At 39.8% G+C, this 17594-nt stretch overlaps 1 protein-coding gene across 11 annotated transcripts in view; it reads left to right on the top strand.

The window, feature by feature from the left end:
• Positions 1–17594, top strand: part of CDC42BPA (CDC42 binding protein kinase alpha) — a 182526-nt gene that overhangs the window by 154028 nt on the left and 10904 nt on the right. For 7 of the 11 annotated variants that reach the window (XM_038132509.1, XM_038132508.1, XM_038132515.1 and 4 more), the window contains 8 exons: positions 781–997; positions 1786–1848; positions 3042–3635; positions 5539–5636; positions 7026–7110; positions 8572–8695; positions 10022–10139; positions 16644–16829. In XM_038132509.1, the coding sequence (XP_037988437.1) occupies positions 781–997; positions 1786–1848; positions 3042–3635; positions 5539–5636; positions 7026–7110; positions 8572–8695; positions 10022–10139; positions 16644–16829 (1485 nt within the window). Of the gene's footprint in view, positions 1–780; positions 998–1785; positions 1849–3041; positions 3636–5538; positions 5637–7025; positions 7111–8571; positions 8696–10021; positions 10140–14103; positions 16586–16643; positions 16830–17594 lie in introns of those variants that run through there. The other 4 variants (XM_038132519.1, XM_038132518.1, XM_038132514.1 and 1 more) reach the window with 2 other exon arrangements.

Consider the following 17594-nt stretch of genomic DNA (forward strand, 5'->3'; position numbering starts at 1 on the left):
TATACATTTTTTTTTTTACATATGCATTGGATATCTGAAAACTCCCATTCATCAGATAGTCACTATAGAAATTTAGGGCAAAATGCTCATCAAAATTTATGTCTAGTGTCTGGTATCAGGATTTTGCCATCACTGGCTTATTCTAATATTTTTGTTAGATACTCTGTTACAGCTTTGACCTCAGTGAAATCTCCTTGATGTCTTATCAGTTCCACTATCATTTCTTTACTGGGCCTGTGTATTTCAGTTGTTGTTTTTCCAGTTTTTAGACTGTTCGTCACTCAGTGTGCTGAGAGGAGATAAAACCTACAAAAGGGCCTTTCCATTTTATCTATAATAGCTGTATCAAATGTATGAAAAGGATCGCAGAGCATTCTTTCAATGAAAGCCATTCCTATTGCATTAAAAAATTTTAATGAAATCTATAGCTCCTAAAAATACAGAAAACTTTTATAAAAATGCTTTTTGTTTAAAAATTGCTGTGAGAAGCAGTTGACTACCTTGTTTAGAGCAGACATTCATGAATTACAGAATAAATACAAATGCACTTAAAATAAAGCCAACATTTTCTCTGTTCTTTAAAATATTCCCATCTGTTTTTCTGCTGGGTTCTTGATTAGGATAAGAGTGTTTTCTATTAACTGAAGAGAAATTTTTACTTCCTTAATTCAGACAACTAATGAAAAGGGCATTTACAAGCATCTGATTTCCTTGTAAAAACGATCATGAGGAAATTATTCATCACTTATGACTTAAAACAATGTTTTGATTTTTTTGCAGGTTACAGCCTCCCAGCTCTCTGCATCCAGTAACAAGTGTTCGATCCTGATTCTAGCAGATGGTGAGAATGAAAAAAGCAAGTGGGTGGGTGTGCTGAACGAGTTGCATAGGATCTTGAAGAAGAACAAACTCAAAGACCGCTCAGTCTATGTTCCCAAAGAAGCTTATGACAGCACCTTGCCCCTCATCAAAACAACACAGTCAGCAGCAATCATAGGTATGAAGTTATTGAGAAGAAAGCTCTAAGAAAAATGGGTATGCCAAAAGCATGAATTTTTAGGGGAAAAAAATTTGTTAGATGGTTATGTACTGAATAGAGAGTAAGAGGTAATGGTTTTATCCCATATGGAAATGTGTGTGGGCCTAAAAGTGCAAGTTAGTACCCAGCACTTTTGTCAGAGAATACTTTTAAGAGTATTCCCTCTATTCACCCATATTCATAATTATTCACCAATATTCATAATTACGAATAATTTTGACTGAGAATTGGACATTGCTCTTTCGTTAGTCTGTAAACATAATACCCTAACTGGGCAAAATTAGCACCATAGAGTAGGTGTAAATCACTCACTTTAAAATCTGCTGGTGGGACCAGAGAGAAGATGTAAGTAAGATCAGAGGTTGAATTTAGTAATTTCAAATACTACTGCATGAAAGATGTTAAACTCTGATTATGGAAATTATTTCAATATAATAATATAGTTACTTCAAAGCTGATGCTAGAAGTCAGTTCTCTGAACAGTTTGTTAAAAATTATGTTTCTTTAAAGCTGTTACTTTAACTAACAGGAGAAATGGGAAGATACTTCTTTTTTGAGAAATTTAAAAGATTGGGAGGTTGCCAATTTTTTTAAATATATGAATATATTATGTTAGGCTTTATATACTATTATTTCAATATATTATAAAAACTGTCTCTGTTAATGAGAATTATCACTATTGTTTATGTGATTCATAAAGTACTTCCAAAGAAAAATAACTTTTTTTTTTTTTCTTAATGTCATAGACCATGAAAGAATAGCGCTGGGGAATGAAGAAGGGTTGTTTGTTGTGCATGTCACCAAAGATGGTAAGAAACTAGGAACTGGTAATAATTTCCTTAATACTAAATCATCTTTTTCCTGTTCAGTATCTTCTAGTTTCATTTTTCATGATTTACTACATTACCAGCTGAACAGCTCCATGAGAGACCAGACACAGAGGTGTTCTCTGTGCTCTCTGGTTTGGGTATCCTTTCCAATAACAAGGTTTTGGAGTGCAGTTGAAGTTTTTTTCCCCATTTTTCCCCCCAACTGTTTCAATACTGATTTCAGACCAGGTTGCTCAGGGCTTTATCCAGGTGGGTGTTGAAAATCTTGGAGGACACAGGTTCCATGATCTCTCTGGACTGCCTGTTGCAAATTACTCTCACGGTGAAGCACTTCCTTTGTATATTCAGCAGGAAACTCCCTCATTTGAATTTCCTGCTGTGCACCTCAGCAAGAATCATGGCTTAATCCTTTCTGTAACCTCCTCCTTGGTACTGGAAGTGAAAACTTCTGTGCAGTACTGCAAGATGTGCTAACAGATTGCCCAAGTTAATTCAACAAATGACATGTTTAGTTGTATGCTTCAGCTCTGAGGCTTTTCACTGATTCAGTAGTTTTTTGCTGTGAACTGTTTTTGCAATGAATACTGAAATGATACAATTGTTACTGCATCAGATCTGCTCCTCCCATTTCTGATGAGGAAAAGCCAAAGGTTTATCCAGAGTTGCCCCATCTGGTGTTATTAAAATACTAGTTTTGATTCTGTGCTTTTTAATACTGCAGGGAAGCAATAAAGGGGATTTCTTGGGTGTCACTCTTGTGCTGAGAATGACGCAGGAACAGGCAGGAGGCAGTATTGTAGAAAGAGCAAAAGAAAGCTTTATTCAAGAGAACCGCGTGGTTTCTGTAGAGTGATACGATGCATTCTGTCTGATTGGCTAACAAACAAAAACACCTTCCTCATACACCGACCTTGAGAAGAACGAAAAGACAAAGGAGAAAAACACCACCTGCAGATTGCTTATACTTAACAAGTTATCACATCCTTACAACTCCCTAAAAATTCTCACAAGCTGCTGTGAGAAACGCTTGCTGTTTCTCTCTCTCTGCCTCGTGGCATCCACACTTGGGTTTCTTTCCTAGTTCATCTTTACAAATACACGTTACAGTCAATCCCCACTTCACCATTACTTACTTGAATTTGTGGGGGGGCTTGTTTTGATTTTTCTTTCAGAGATTATCCGTGTTGGTGACAACAAGAAGGTTCATCAGATCGAGCTCATCCCGAGCGAGCAGCTCATTGCCGTAATCTCAGGACGGAACCGCCACGTGCGGCTCTTCCCCATGGCCGCCCTGGACGGAAGGGAGACTGACTTCTATAAGCTGGCAGAGACCAAAGGCTGCCAGGCCATCGTTTCTGGACACGTGCGCCACGGAGCCCTCACCTGCCTGTGTGTGGCCATGAAAAGGCAGGTGCTCTGTTACGAACTCAATCAGAGCAAGACGCGCCACAAAAAGATCAAGGAGATCCAGGTGCAGGGGAACGTCCAGTGGATGTCCATCTTCAGCGACCGTCTCTGCGTAGGCTACCAGTCAGGTTTCCTAAAATACCCCCTCCATGGAGAGGGCAGCCCGTACAGCCTGCTCCATCCGGACGACCACACGCTCTCATTTATCTCACAGCAGCCAACTGATGCCATCTGTGCAGTCGAGATCTCAAATAAAGAATACCTGCTGTGTTTTAGCAGCGTCGGGGTTTACGTCGACTGCCAGGGCCGAAGATCCAGGCAGCAAGAGTTGATGTGGCCCGCAACTCCATCTTCTTGCTGTGAGTTGTGCTCCCTGTGTGTGTGTCTGAAGTGATCTCTGCTTGTGTTGATATCCACAGGAGGTGGAGTTCTGGGCTAATTACCTGACAGGTTAATGAATACTCTCAGCCCCTGTCACTATTTTTAAACGAGGCAGGGGGTTTAATCTTCATTTATTCTAGTTTCAACAACTCTGGCACTGACCTATACTTGCTGGAACAAAGAGGAGTCATGAGTCAGGATTTCTAACTCTAAAACAGCCAAAAGCTTCAGGTTCCACAGAGGCTAATGGGACCTTTATGTATTTGTTACCACCAATGCTGGACTGTTGTTATTTAAAGTCTTGGAATGTGATTGTACTTAGTTCCAGCTTTCTTCATGCTGAGAGTCATTAGGATCTGGTAGTTTGACTTGCTTTTCTCTAATGGTACTTGTTCCTACTTTCTAGTCTGTTTTGTCTTTTCTTTATTTGTTTATTCTTTCTTCCTCAGCAGGTTTTGTCAACAACTTTATTTTTCATCTCCTCTCTCCTTTTTCAAAAAGTCACTAAGTTTCCCTCCTGTCTCTCTCTCCCCTTCCAAAATACAGTGCATAGGAGGCAATATAAAAATATATTTCGTAACCTTAAGGAAAAAAGCTTTAATTTTTCAAGATTTTCATTTCCACTAAGGTCTGCTAAACATTTATTGCACCTTATTTCAAAGCTGGGGCTTTACCTCTGTGACAGTTTCAAGGGGAAAAAACAAACCTGAATGTCTGTCGTCTTCTTCTTCTTCTTTTTCTTGCTCTTCTTCTTCTTTTTAAAGTCTTTCTGAATGCAGATAAAGATTAGCCAAATTTGCACTCAGAGTACTGAAGAAGCCAAATTCTGTGTTGATTTTTTGAATAGTCTGCTTCCTTACATCACTCTGGCAGCAGTCCAGTCACAGTGTGAAGGGGAGGAATATTTCAACTTGTTTGAGTGAAGGCCCTTCTGAGTATAAAGGGAGCAACATTTACAGGGTGTTTGCCACTTCTGGGTTTCAAGCAATTTTACACGATTGATTATTACAGTGGACTTAGACAATGAATGAATCAAACCAGAAGGTTATGTGATAGATTGAAAAATGTGTATTTTTCGCACATAGTTCATCTATACTTGCCATTGTTATTTGTGACAGTTTTTTGATTGCCTGAAATGAAGGGATTTGATGATGATGATTTCCAGCTCAGAATGGAGGTGTATTTTATAGCAAAAGCTGTTACATTTAAACACAACTTGGATGCTGTTGTTAGTCTTGGCAGACTGTGGCAGTCTTGTTGCCGACATGGAAATACTGATTTCTCCTTTAGGAGTGGTCCCAGTGAAACAAATTTCATCCTGGGGAAATGTGCCAGAAAAGTAGCAGAAGATTTCTCTTTACAATCCAGAAAATGAGAAGAGAGAATTAAAGTCAAGGAAACAGGACTTTTATGACTGTGTCATGGTGCTTAGTTCCAAGTGATGCTCATTTAGTGCATAGTACAAAGGCTCAGAGCTCAGTTCATTCAACTGGCAGTTATTAAATAGAGCAGAGTATTTTCCTACCACATCATTTACAATATGTGAGCTCTTATTAAAAATGGGGCTTTTAAGAGGAAAAAAACCTTTGAAATACATCAGTATTTGGCAGAGTAAACTATAATGTCTTACAATTTAGCAAGTAGTTAGGTTTTCAGCAAAGTTAAAAGTCATGGAGATTGTAAGTTTTTGGGTGGTGCTGGTTTGTCTTCAGAATAAATTTCTTGGTCATTTTTGAGTTAAAGCACATTTTTCAAACTCATTGTTGGATTGTGGAGCACTGGTTTTGTTTTATTAAATAAATACGGTTAAACTGTAAGAAATTGTCTATATTGGGCCGTGTCCAAAAGCAGATGACACAATGCCTCATCATTCCCTCCCAGGTTACAATGCACCATACCTCTCTGTGTACAGTGAAAATGCAATTGATGTCTTCGACGTGAACTCCATGGAGTGGATTCAAACTATTCCTCTCAAAAAGGTAACTTCCCATTTCAGTATGGGCCAAGGAGTATGGCCAGAACCAATACTGCTCATTAAAACTGCTTGTGGGAACATAATTGAATTAAAAGAAGAGCTACTGCAAAGAAACTCATGCATTTTTATTGGAAATAGAAGATAGAAAATGTGTTTTTCATATGGTTGCAGTGTTTTAGATGAATGGTCAATCTGGAGCTTATGGCTATGTTAGATTTACTGATACTGTTGTAATAATGAGAGGAATTAATTGGCATTAATTACATATGGCTTCATTGGGACTGATTGTGATTATTGCCAGAGGATGGTGGATGTTAAAATAATTACACAGGCCTTCAAAAATCTATCTCCTGCTGCTCCTGAGCATATGGTAGACAGACAGGGTTAGAACATTTTGTTTCAAGCAGTAGAAACACCAAAAACAGGATGATGTCAGTTTGGATCTCTTATCAAAAGGAAGATGTTTGTGAAAACTGACACTTCCTTGGTATTTAGAAGGTGTTTGCTCAGCTGTATTTGGAAAGAAAAGAGGAAAGTCAGTTCTTTTCCTTGTGGTTTAGAGTGACTTCAGCTTTGTATCAGGGTCAACACAATTGCTTTTCTGGCCTTCCAGTGACACAGAGCTGCAGGACATTGCCCCTGTGGTCTTGTGTTGGTCATTCAGTCTCTGCATATCAATTTCCCACGTGCCAGATGCAGACCAGGATATTCTGACAGTGCTGTGAGGATACTTAAAGCAAAGATCAAGGTGCTCAGCTGTTAACCATCTTGAAGAGAGACCAGTCTGGACTTTATGGGGAAGTTCTTTCTGGTGTCCAAACTTTGAGTTATTAAGCAGTTGGAGCATTTTTTTTTTCCCTACACAGCAGAATGTGATTTAATACTTTGATTAATATTTGGCTCAAGACTTCCTTTTTAATGGATGAAGCTACTTTCAGCAAGCAACATTACTACACTTAGGAGTCTCAAAAATAGCCATTTATTATGAAGATTCTTTCTGACACAATTTACAGAGTGTGGAATGCCTCTTTCACTTTTATATTGGAAATCACAAATACCAGTAGGTTTTAGCAGTCTGTGTGTGCCCTTATCAAGCTGCAGAGCATTATTGTGACATGGTATTAACACAAAGTAAAAGCTCAGCTTATTGCTTTGCACATCTAATGGAAAAATTGAGTTGATATATGAAGTAGACTTTTAACACAACTATTCATTTAAATGCTGGAGGAATGGTGTTAAGCCTGTGTCTTGAAGTGGAATTTTAGGCAACCTCGTCTGTACTCATTCTCCAAAAAAAACAGTTTAAAATTCTTTTGAGCTCTTCTTTGTGGCTTTAATGACTTTAAATTGTTACTCTTGAGAATGTTACAAGGACTGCTTTTCCTTGCTTCAGGTACGACCCTTGAATACAGAAGGATCACTAAACCTTTTAGGCCTGGAGACAGTCAGATTAATATATTTCAAAAACAAAATGGCAGGTAAGTAAAGAGAAGCCAATTATTCATTATCCACATTTTTGTTTAGTAAAAGCATTTGTCTGCATCTGTGCGTTTCGTAAAGGAATCTTAAATGTCTATGTGCTTGTTAAGTTGGGAAAAAGCCAAAGCTTGTGGATTCCACAGTGATTGCAATGCTGTCTCTTCTCTGAACTTTTTTTGCCTTTTGAATGTTCAATGAAGACTTGAATGAAGGCTGGAACTACAAACTAGAATGACTGGATGCTCCCTCCAAATGTGGGATCACCTGCCAGAACACTGCCTAAAAAAGCCTGCACAATTAAAAACTTCAGTAGTCATTTTGGCAGCACCAGATTAAAATCAATACTATATTTAACCTAAACAAATGTTTCCCAGGCATTTTAAATAATACTGTGTATTCGTAACTTTTTATTAGGGCCAGCTATGACTGTGGGCCACAATTTTAGCTTCAAAAATCTACTGTTGTTACGAGTCTTTCTGACTTTTTTGTTTACTTTTTAGAGCCCATTTCATAAGCATGCTACTGAGGCATTTCCTTAAAATTGTTTAACCTCTTCGGTGGAGAGGGGACATGCTCTGTTTCAACAAGCAAAAGCTATAAATTTTTGTTAACAACTTCCTGAAAACAGTGGAAATAAACACTCTAGAAAAATGCACTGCTGCTGGCACTGTCTCAGTGCTTGTTTCTATTGCCAGCAAATTAGTATGAAAGGAATGGCAGTGGTAGAGAGGAGGAATATGCTGGAAGTATGTCTAGAGAATTTTCAAGTCTAATAAAGACTGAACATTAGAGTTATCTTCAGGAAAGAAGAGATTTGAGTTCCATACAGAACTGATTTGTCAGTGAGCAGTGAGCTTATTAAGTGTCACTTCAGTCTCCATATATAGAAAACGAGACAGAACAGTTGCGACGTTCATTCAGCGTCACACAGCTGTTGTGTGATTATCACTGTTTGCCTTTTCTTGTCTTTAATAAAGATCCCTTGCCCAGATGTACACACATGGGAAAAATCTTCCCTTTTCCCACAGTTGCATCAAGATACATCAATGTTCAAACATTTCAAAAGCAGTGTTCTCTTTGGAGCAGGGAACGAATGAAAGAGAATCTTGCATTCAGTTTCCAGACAGTTGGCAGAGCAAGACTGTTCTAGTGATTTTCAGTGGGAATTTTGAGACAAGACTCAGATTCCCTTCCTGGCCACCAAAATGTTTATTTCAAAGAATGCATCAGTGGTGTTTTGAGAACACAGGTGTGTGCAGCTCGTGTGTAAGTCTGTTGCTACATAACAGAGTAGTAGAGAGTGGCCAAGGAAACCCATAAACCAAAGAATGTTTGTTCAGGTTTGATGGGAAGGGGATGGTGTCCAGCACTAGCAGAGCAGAGGTAGAGTGTTGAAACTCAAATTCCATTGTTAGCTAAGGAACTGCTCTGCTACATCCCCATCTTTGTGCTGGTTTCAGAGGGGGACGAGCTGGTGGTGCCTGAGACGTCGGACAACAGCCGGAAGCAGATGGTGCGGAACATCAACAACAAGCGGCGCTACTCCTTCCGCGTGCCCGAGGAGGAGAGGATGCAGCAGAGGAGGTCTGTATTCCACCTGTACTTGTCCTCTGTCCATGCCTGTAGGCCCTGATGGACGCTGACTGATGCCAGGGTCGTGCTTCATCGTCTGGCTTTCTGGAATGGCCATTCAGGTGTTCCTGTCTCTTCTCTACCCTGTTAATCCTCAGTGTTTAACTTGTGTCGATACCGGTTTGGATGTGGATATGCACTGGATGCACAATTAGTTCAGATGAATTGTGTGAAACAGCTGTAATTTGGAATGCATGCCTCCACTTACTGTATGCAGGTGCATAGGTGTGCACATACCCTGTGTATATATAAAGCTCTCCAATAAACACTTTGAAAAAGGAGATTATTTTGCTAACTATGCATATGGATCAATTACTCTCAGACTCTGGTTCTGCTTTTCTTTCTGAAGGAGATTTTCCTTTCACCAGTATTCAGGACATCTCTTTCTTTGATGTATAGATTTAACTACATAGAGTTTCTATAAAGCTCACAAAACTCACCTCTTCAGGGGACCTAGGACTGCAGGGTCTGTTTCTAATGGGAGTGTTTAGCAGGTTGCAAATTCCTAAATGGCAACAAAACCAGGTCTGCACTACCGGCAGTGTTTGCAGAGGATGTTATTGATCATTTGCTGTCACTCACTAGAAGTGACCTGCTGCTGTGCTAAGCCACACTCCAAGAGCTGAGTATTTCACTTTTCTAATTTCCAGCATCTTGCACCATTGGTTGGCTCCCAGTTTGTCTTTCTTTCTGGCTCTAAGAAAAGTAACAACTGTCTGCAGTGGAGATAAAATTCCATTTCTTGTTCTTGCCTATTCTGAGTTGATTGACATTTGGTGTCTTTAAAATTTTATTTATTCTGAGTTCTGAAATGCATCCTTACCATTTTGAAGAGCTTTTAATTCTGACCACAGACTGAAAAAGGTACTGCCGTATTATTTTAATTCTATTTTCATATTTTATACTTCATTTTCATCTCCACTTTGTAACGTATCACAAGTAAGTTTGGCTTTTACTCATCTTACAGAGCTTTTTATCAGCTCATTCTGTGAATGTTAGTAACTACTGGGCATGGGCTGTTAAGCTGCAAACAGCATTCTTTTATCCTGGCCCCTTGCCCTCTCTTCAAGCTGGAACCTTCTCCATACCAGTACTGACAGCAGGGATTTATCACTGTTAGCATGGTTAAATAGAGTCATAGATTCATGGAATTGTTTAGGTTGGGAAAGACTGGTTAATTTCCATTTGAAAATAGCTGATAATCAAAGCTGTACCTGTTTTATAAATGCCCATCCTCACCTCAAAGAAAATACCTAAACAAAGTGTCTTCTCTTCCAGGGAGATGCTACGTGATCCCGAAATGAGAAATAAGTTAATTTCTAACCCAACTAATTTTAACCACATAGCACATATGGGTCCAGGAGATGGCATACAGATTCTCAAAGACCTCCCAATGGTAAGTACAAAAGGACATGTGAGAGTGACTGACTGCTGCAGAGGCTGCAACTAAGTGAGAGAAAAACAAGTGCAATTTGAATGTGTAATCAGTGACGTATTTCCCATCAGGGACAGTGTAACGAGGGGAATGGAGCTAAAAATGCTCTGCTGTATGTAATAAAATTTAAGCAAGGAGCATGACAAGTAGAGGAGGTGAGGAGGAGGAGGAGTGCCTAATGTCTCTGGAGTTTTAAGACAGGTTGGCCTCACAGTGTTGATGATAATTTTCATGACCCATATGAAGGTGCAAAATTGCCATGATTTGAGCCTGTGCTCTTTGTGGGTATGGAAAGAGAAATTCCCTTCTTGGTGAGCTGAGGTTCAATTCCTTTTTTCTCCTCCTATCTTTAGCACCAACTTAACTCATTTCTTCACAGCCTGTTTTCCTGTAGCAATTCAATAATGTGTACTGCTCAAATTTCTTCCCATGCCAAGTGCTATCTTTCCTGTTCTCTCCAAATTAAGTAGACTCGGTGAAACAGAACTTCTTGCATAAAAACGAACCTTTTAAGTTGAAAAAATGGAAAAAGAAAATGTGTAATAGCACATGTTCATTTCCATAAAACCTCATGTAGGAAGAAATCGCTTGGAAGTTACTGAAATCTGTGATGAGCTAAAGACTAATTAATACTTTGCTCTTAAGGAAGTGCTGTACTGCTTGCTTCAAGCTACCTTGAGCATCTTTTGTGTCTTTATGTGTTCTGTATTGTTTTCTAAGCACATCCACAATGACACAGATGTGATGCAGAAGATGCTAATTAGCACTGTAAGAAAGATGAGATGTTATGATAAAAACGGATGAAATTTGTTCCAGCATAACACTCAGGCATTAGCACAGAACTGCTGTCTAAAATGATCATTGTTACTGCTTGGAGTTTGTGCAGAAAACAGGAAGTAGATGCTGAAATTGGGATATTCTGATGCTGAAAAGTGCAAAGGAAACTAAAATAAGACTGGAAAATAAAGCTCAACATGCAGTTGCACGAGTTTAGGAGCCTAATTTCTGGTCTTTGGATACTCATTTTACCTCACTTTTGAAGGAAATGGTACTTTTATGTTGCACTTGACTGTAAAGTCTGCACTTTGATTTATTTTAAAGCTCGTATTAGACACACTCTGAGAAGCCTCTCAATAACAAATATATTTGGTGTAATGAGAAAAAGCCAGAGCTGTATTGTGTGTATTTTTATAAATGATAATAATTTTTATAAATGAACACATAATGAAGGAACTGTTTCTAGAAAATACATGTTAAATCCAAGAGATGTTGGCAGGTATGTTTCTCTTACCTGGATACAAGATTGCATGTGTCTAATGTTAGACAGAGAAGGATCATTTGCTTCAGGGCAGGATGTAGATCAGAGCCTTTCTTCCTTTCTCCATTTCTGGTAAGTTCTTTAAAATATTTGTGGCTCTTCTGAAGCAGAGAAAATTATCTGCTACCTCTATAGGTAGAGCAGAAATCATCCTGTGTCACAGCATCAGTAACTGAAAGTTCATGGCACTCAAAAGCTGCAAGGACTCTTAACCAAGCCCCACATCTGACAAGTGTAAAACAAAGAATGATTCTATCTATAGAAGGGGAGTTTTTACATCATTTCTTCAACAATGTCATCTCTCCATGGCTTTCAGCTTTGAACCCTTTCTAAGTGCACTCACCTTGTATTAGCTCCCAGGTCCTGTTTCAGGTTAGGACTGGTACTGTGCTATTACCAAGCAATATGATGCTTTGAAAAAAATTCATGAGTCACTTCCCACACTTAAAAGTGATGAGAAGAATTAGAAAATGTGTACAATGTACAGTTGATTCCAGCACTTGTTCCACTGCTGCAGCTTTTTTTTAAAAAAAGTTGTTATTATTAAAACCTCCTTTTTGCAAGTAAGTACCAGTTTTAATGCTGGGAGATGTTGCTGCCACACAAAGCAAATTTGTTGTGTATTTTTCCATCGGTTCCTTGCAATGTCATGTTGTATTTGTATTCTTAACTTAATTGGTACAGAATTGCATCAAGCACGGGACTTGAAAGTGTGTGAATTTGAAAATGTAACTTGAAATTAGGAAATAAATGTTCTGTCAAGAGCAACTTCAGTCCAGGCAGCTTTTTCTTTCCCAACAGCTTCCTGTAAGGTATTTGCCTGGACTGAGTTTCCATTTAATCCATCCCAGACTAAGAACTTTGTTTCTCAGGCACAAAAATAGAAGAAAAGGAGTTGTGTGGGCATTTGAGGTTATGTATAGAGTCCAATGTTTTATTGGAAAGAAATTTAGAACCAGAAGAGGGCATGGAAACAAAGGATGTTTCCTGGAGAATCGGTACACAAGGTAAAGAATAACCATCCAACCCTGTGTACAGTTATCTGTATGGTGGTTCCTTTTCCAGGAGGTGGAATTATTGCACCAGTTTCATACCTTATTCCCAAAAGGTGAAAAACTGGGCGGTTTCTGTGCTGCTAAGTGTGTGTCCTGATTTTGCAGCTGGAATATCTCCTTTGTATTTTTTAATAGATAAGTGTATTTTAGAAGAGAAAGTATTTATTTTTAACAAACTTCAGGAAAGATTGCAGCTCTTTACTTTGGGAATGCCTGTTCTTGTTTGTGGAAGTGAATGGTAAAATACATTTTTGGGGCTGAGGCTGGGGGTAGCAAGCAGTGCAAGGCTAATCGTCTTCTCAAATTCTCTTCCTCCAGCTGTTTTAGGTGGTAGAGATTCTTTTTTTATGGGGTACTGGAATGCAGAAAGTGCATGAAAGAATTGAGTGGGACTTTTCATTTGCAGTTTATTCTGGTTTATTTGAGCACCTTCAAATTTGGCTCGACCTAGCAATAGAAATTTTTCACCCAGCACTGAGCTTTCACAGAAGTCAATATAGTGCTGCATGGGTGAAAGAGTCCTTAGGTATAAATAGGTTTTAATAGAGAATAGATATTTTAACCTCTGTGTTGAATGAGATTGTCACAAGCTAAATAGCCAGCTCAGCCCAGCTTTTATCCAGCACACATGGGTGAACTTTATAAAGCAAATGACAGTTTTAGGTATATGTATGTATTTGTATTTACTCATTAATATAGACATATTCACTTCATAGATGCAATGTGAATCAGAAAAAAACTAACCACTTCAGCCCCACTGCCTTTTTTAGGGGAAATGCCAAGAACTGAGAGAAGCAGAGTTAGGATTGGTAGTGATGGCCCTTGATGGGTGGCTAGGCTGTGTCTGTGGGCAGCAGGGGACCTGCACTTGTGCTGCTCCAAGCCTGGCCTGGTGGGTGCAGAGCCTGCTTGCTCTCTGCCCACCACTGTTTTGATGATGTCTTTTAAAAGACCAGCTGTAGAGAGTTTAATTTGTGTTGTAACTGGAATAAAGGGAGCGTTTAAACGTTCTGCACTATTTGATGTGTTACATCAGGTGGCTGTTTGTGTGCAACATATCTACCTGTTTTTTTGCCCTTGCTGGTGCAGCCACAAGAGGGAGAAAGATGCTTTCTCTGTGTGTTGTTTTCCAGTTTTCTTGGTATGCACCAGACACTCTGGTGTGTTTGTGGGAAGTTGCAGTCTGTCGGCCTAGTCCCACACTGTTCTCTCCATGAACAGACACCCTTGACTTCAGTAGAGCCCTAGTGTTTGGGCAGAACCATGCCCAAGGCTCAGAGAGAGATCAGATTTAGGGGGTTTCAGGCAACTGTAAATTTGCATCCTTCTTTTCTTCATTGTGATCACTCATGGTCTGGCTTTAGCACACAAATTTGTGGGTTGCAACGCACCAGAAACCAGAAGCTGTTGTTTTCTGTTAGCAGAGCAGTAATCAGTACATATTTGTGTTTTATTGCTGTGGATCTGGGTCATTGTCTTGTTTTGTACAATTTGGAATGGTTCCTGTTAGTGTATCCCCAAACTTATTTGTTTACATGTTTTTCTTCCCTAGCAGCCTGTCACCAATTAACCTGGCCGTACAGTCTGGCCTCCCTTCTGCCCTCTTGTCCCTTGAAGCCACTTTATCGTGGATGCTCCTTTGTAGTGAAGATCTGAAATCTGGAACTGCACTTACTGCAGCACAGACCACCTCTCTGTGTACATCAGATGTACAGGATTGATTTTGCTTTAATATTCTGCATGCCTGAGTATTTTTATATACAAAAGCTGGTCTTGACTGCCATTATATTTGAACATTATGCTTCAGTTTGACGTCATTATACATGAGCCATTCTACTTCCATTCTAGATGATGTGTGAAGCTTTGCTTGTTTCAATTGAGAAACTTTTAGAGTAAATGAATACTTATCTATATTTGGTATTCTTTAAAGAAAAATGGGAACCCCATGCATGCATCTAATGGTGGAGTCTATGGAGAAAGTTCCATGGAGTATCATTTTTAAAATGTTGCCATATCGTGGCTTTCTCACATTCATGAATGCTGGCTAAATATTTTCATGATCTGCAGCTGGCCTACCCTCTGCTTTTTAGCTTGTGGTTTTAGACACTGCCATATCTCCCCTATTGGCTTTTAGGAATGTAGCTGGCTTTGCCACCAGTTCTCTGCAGAGAACTCAGCAAAGTCTGCTGTCCTGGACCATTTTGGAATGGTGGCTTCTTGTACTGATATTTAGATGCTGCTAAAGTTACTGAGAACAATTTAATGTATATTATGTCTTATATGCCATAATGTGGTAATTGATGTTTTGGTTAACAGGCAAAGCCTCATAATAACTGTGTGTTTAAAAAAAAAAAAAAAAAAGTTGGATTTTACCAGCTGAAATGAAGAGAACAGTAACAATAACATTTGATATAATATGTATTGGGATGTGACTTAATGTTCTTCCAGACTTTAATACGTTCCACATACAAAAAGTAGTGCCTTAGGTTTAGTGGAGGGGTAAGCTATATTTTTACCATATTTTATATTTTAAGTCCTAACATTTCTAATGTTATTCAGAAATACCTGTTTTAAGGAGATGAAATCAGTTGGACAAGGGGAAGAGGAACTTAGAAAGGAGAAAAGGTGTTCTGATTTGCTGGTGTCCGTAGGAAACTAGCCCACTGCAGGCTGACTGAGCATGTACAGATGGCACAGGGAGGGAAACCGAGCCTTGAAAATCTCTTCCATTAAATCTGGATTTAGATGACTTTAAATTATACGAGCACTCGTGTCAGCACGTTCCACAGAGATGAATTAGAAACCGTTCCTGTTTAATTTGCAGGGTTATTTCTCCCCTCTCCTTCTTTACGTCACGCTGTGGGAGCACATTGCTCAGCTGACCTATTACAAACATTTGAATTTCCCAGTGCTTTCACACCTTATGTGCTGAGGAAGGGCCTGATCCTCTGCAGGGATGGCAGTGCTGGCTCCCCTTGGCACTGTCAGGATTGAGCCAGTGTGGAGCAGTATTGTAAAAACAGGGCAACCCCAACATCTGATTGGCATCTGACTCCATTGATTCAGAAAACTGAACAATTGCTTTATTAAAACTATATTATACTACATTATACTATTCTAGATTAAAGAGACACTGTACTACTATACAAAAGATACATACTAAAGAAAACTCGTGACTGTCTGGAGACAGCCAGGACACAGCTTTGAGCCAATTGGCCAAGGAATCAAAACAATCCTCAGCAGAATCCAATTGACAAATCACTTCAGGTAAACAATCTTCCTAACACATTCCACATGTGCAAAACAACGGGAGCAGCAAGTAGAGATAAGAGTTGTTTTCTCTTCTTCTCTCTGTGCTTCTCCAGGAAAAAATCCTTTGAGAGAGAACTATGTCTCTCTCTGTTCAGAGAATGTGAATGCTCCACAGAGCAGGACATGGGCCTTGGTCACCTGTCAGCAGAGAGATTTGTCCCAGTGGTCTGACACTAACCCTTTCACCCTGCCACACAGCCTGTGTCCCCACCCTGTGGAAACACTGTTCCTCCCACTGTTGGAAAAACTCTGTGTTTGTTGTACGGGTGATGATTTTAATGGAATCACTAAAATGCATGAATAACAGAAGGAAATCTCTTAACGATCTCTAACTGCTGTGTATGCTCATCTTTTCTTCTCCCCACACCACCTCACCTGTGTTCACCTTCCTTTGTTTGTGTTATGTCTATTTTAGATTGTAAGCTCCTCAAGGCAGGGAACTGATGCTTCTCAACTGTCTGTAAAGCACCTTTTACAACTGTGGTGCTCTTTGAAATATCAAAAAATAATAAATATTAGAATCGATTCCCAATGAGTTAAAAGTTTTATTTGTTTCTAATGTTTTAGCCAACAGCAAGGGCAGCAGGCCCATCAGATTCTGTGTCAGGAAGGTGCTCAGAGGACTGGGGGTGGCAGTGTCAGCCCCTGTGTGCTGACAGCCAGCAGGGTTTGCTGTCTGCTGTGCCTGCTCCGTGTTTCACTGCTCTTGTGGAACTGCTGGTGCCGGTGTAACCTGTACAACCATCCTTCATTGCTTTCTCTCTCTGTTGTCTTTGATAGCAGCGTTCCCCTTATCAATTCCCTCATCATCACTCCCGTCTGATCTCCTCTCCGAGCAACTTTGAGCACATCTACCACATGACTGTTAATTCAGCTGAAAAATTCCTCTCTTACGATTCCATAAACCCTGCATTTTCCCCGCCTCCACGCTCTGTCCTCGGTACTCCAGACTTTGTCACTCTGAGGGTATGAATGGCTGAGTCAGGTGTTCACTCTACTAACACTGTGTGGTTTTCCTTTTGCCTGGCTATTAACGTGGGAGAAAACCCCTTGTAAGCTGTTCCTTCACCCCTCCATTTCCTTTTGTCCCAGACAATTTACTTTCTGCTCTCAGCTGGGGTCTTCCCACAGCTCTGACAAGAAACAGACACTTCACGGCCTTAGAAAAAAAAAAAAAGAAGAGTTTGGGACTGAACCTTTTGCTATGAGAATAAAATTTTTAATCACCAGGAAGGATGTGGGAATTTTGAATGATGAGGTCTCTGTTCCACAGTGTTCATCCTCCAGCAGTCGGAGTGCTTTGTACCAGGTTGAATTAGGAAAAGGTTCTGGATCTGTGTTGGACTGAGCTTTCAGGCTGTTTGTTTATGATGAATTCACGTGGAATGTGAGAATTTGTGCACAGTGCTGGACACAGATGGAAAGAGAGAGACACAGATAGTGCCTCAAGCAGTTTCTAGGTTGCAGTAAATAGGTTAAATTAGAATGTGTAGAAACAGGATAAAATTAAAGATGAGGACAGCTTGCTGATGTAGATCCTGTTAACCCTGGTAGTTTTAGGAAGAGGCTGAGGTAGGATGCTGTTCTGTAGGCATCCTTCCAGTTGCAATGTAGATTGGAGGGATGGAAGTGGTCTTCCCTTTTATTCTGGCATTGTGCATCCAGGTCTGCCTACCTGGGGTTTGCTGTGTCCTGTAGAAATCCAAACCAGAGTGAAGCAGGCACACAGGT

Source organism: Motacilla alba, chromosome 3, assembly GCF_015832195.1.
Source record: "Motacilla alba alba isolate MOTALB_02 chromosome 3, Motacilla_alba_V1.0_pri, whole genome shotgun sequence".
NCBI classification, from domain to species: domain Eukaryota; kingdom Metazoa; phylum Chordata; class Aves; order Passeriformes; family Motacillidae; genus Motacilla; species Motacilla alba.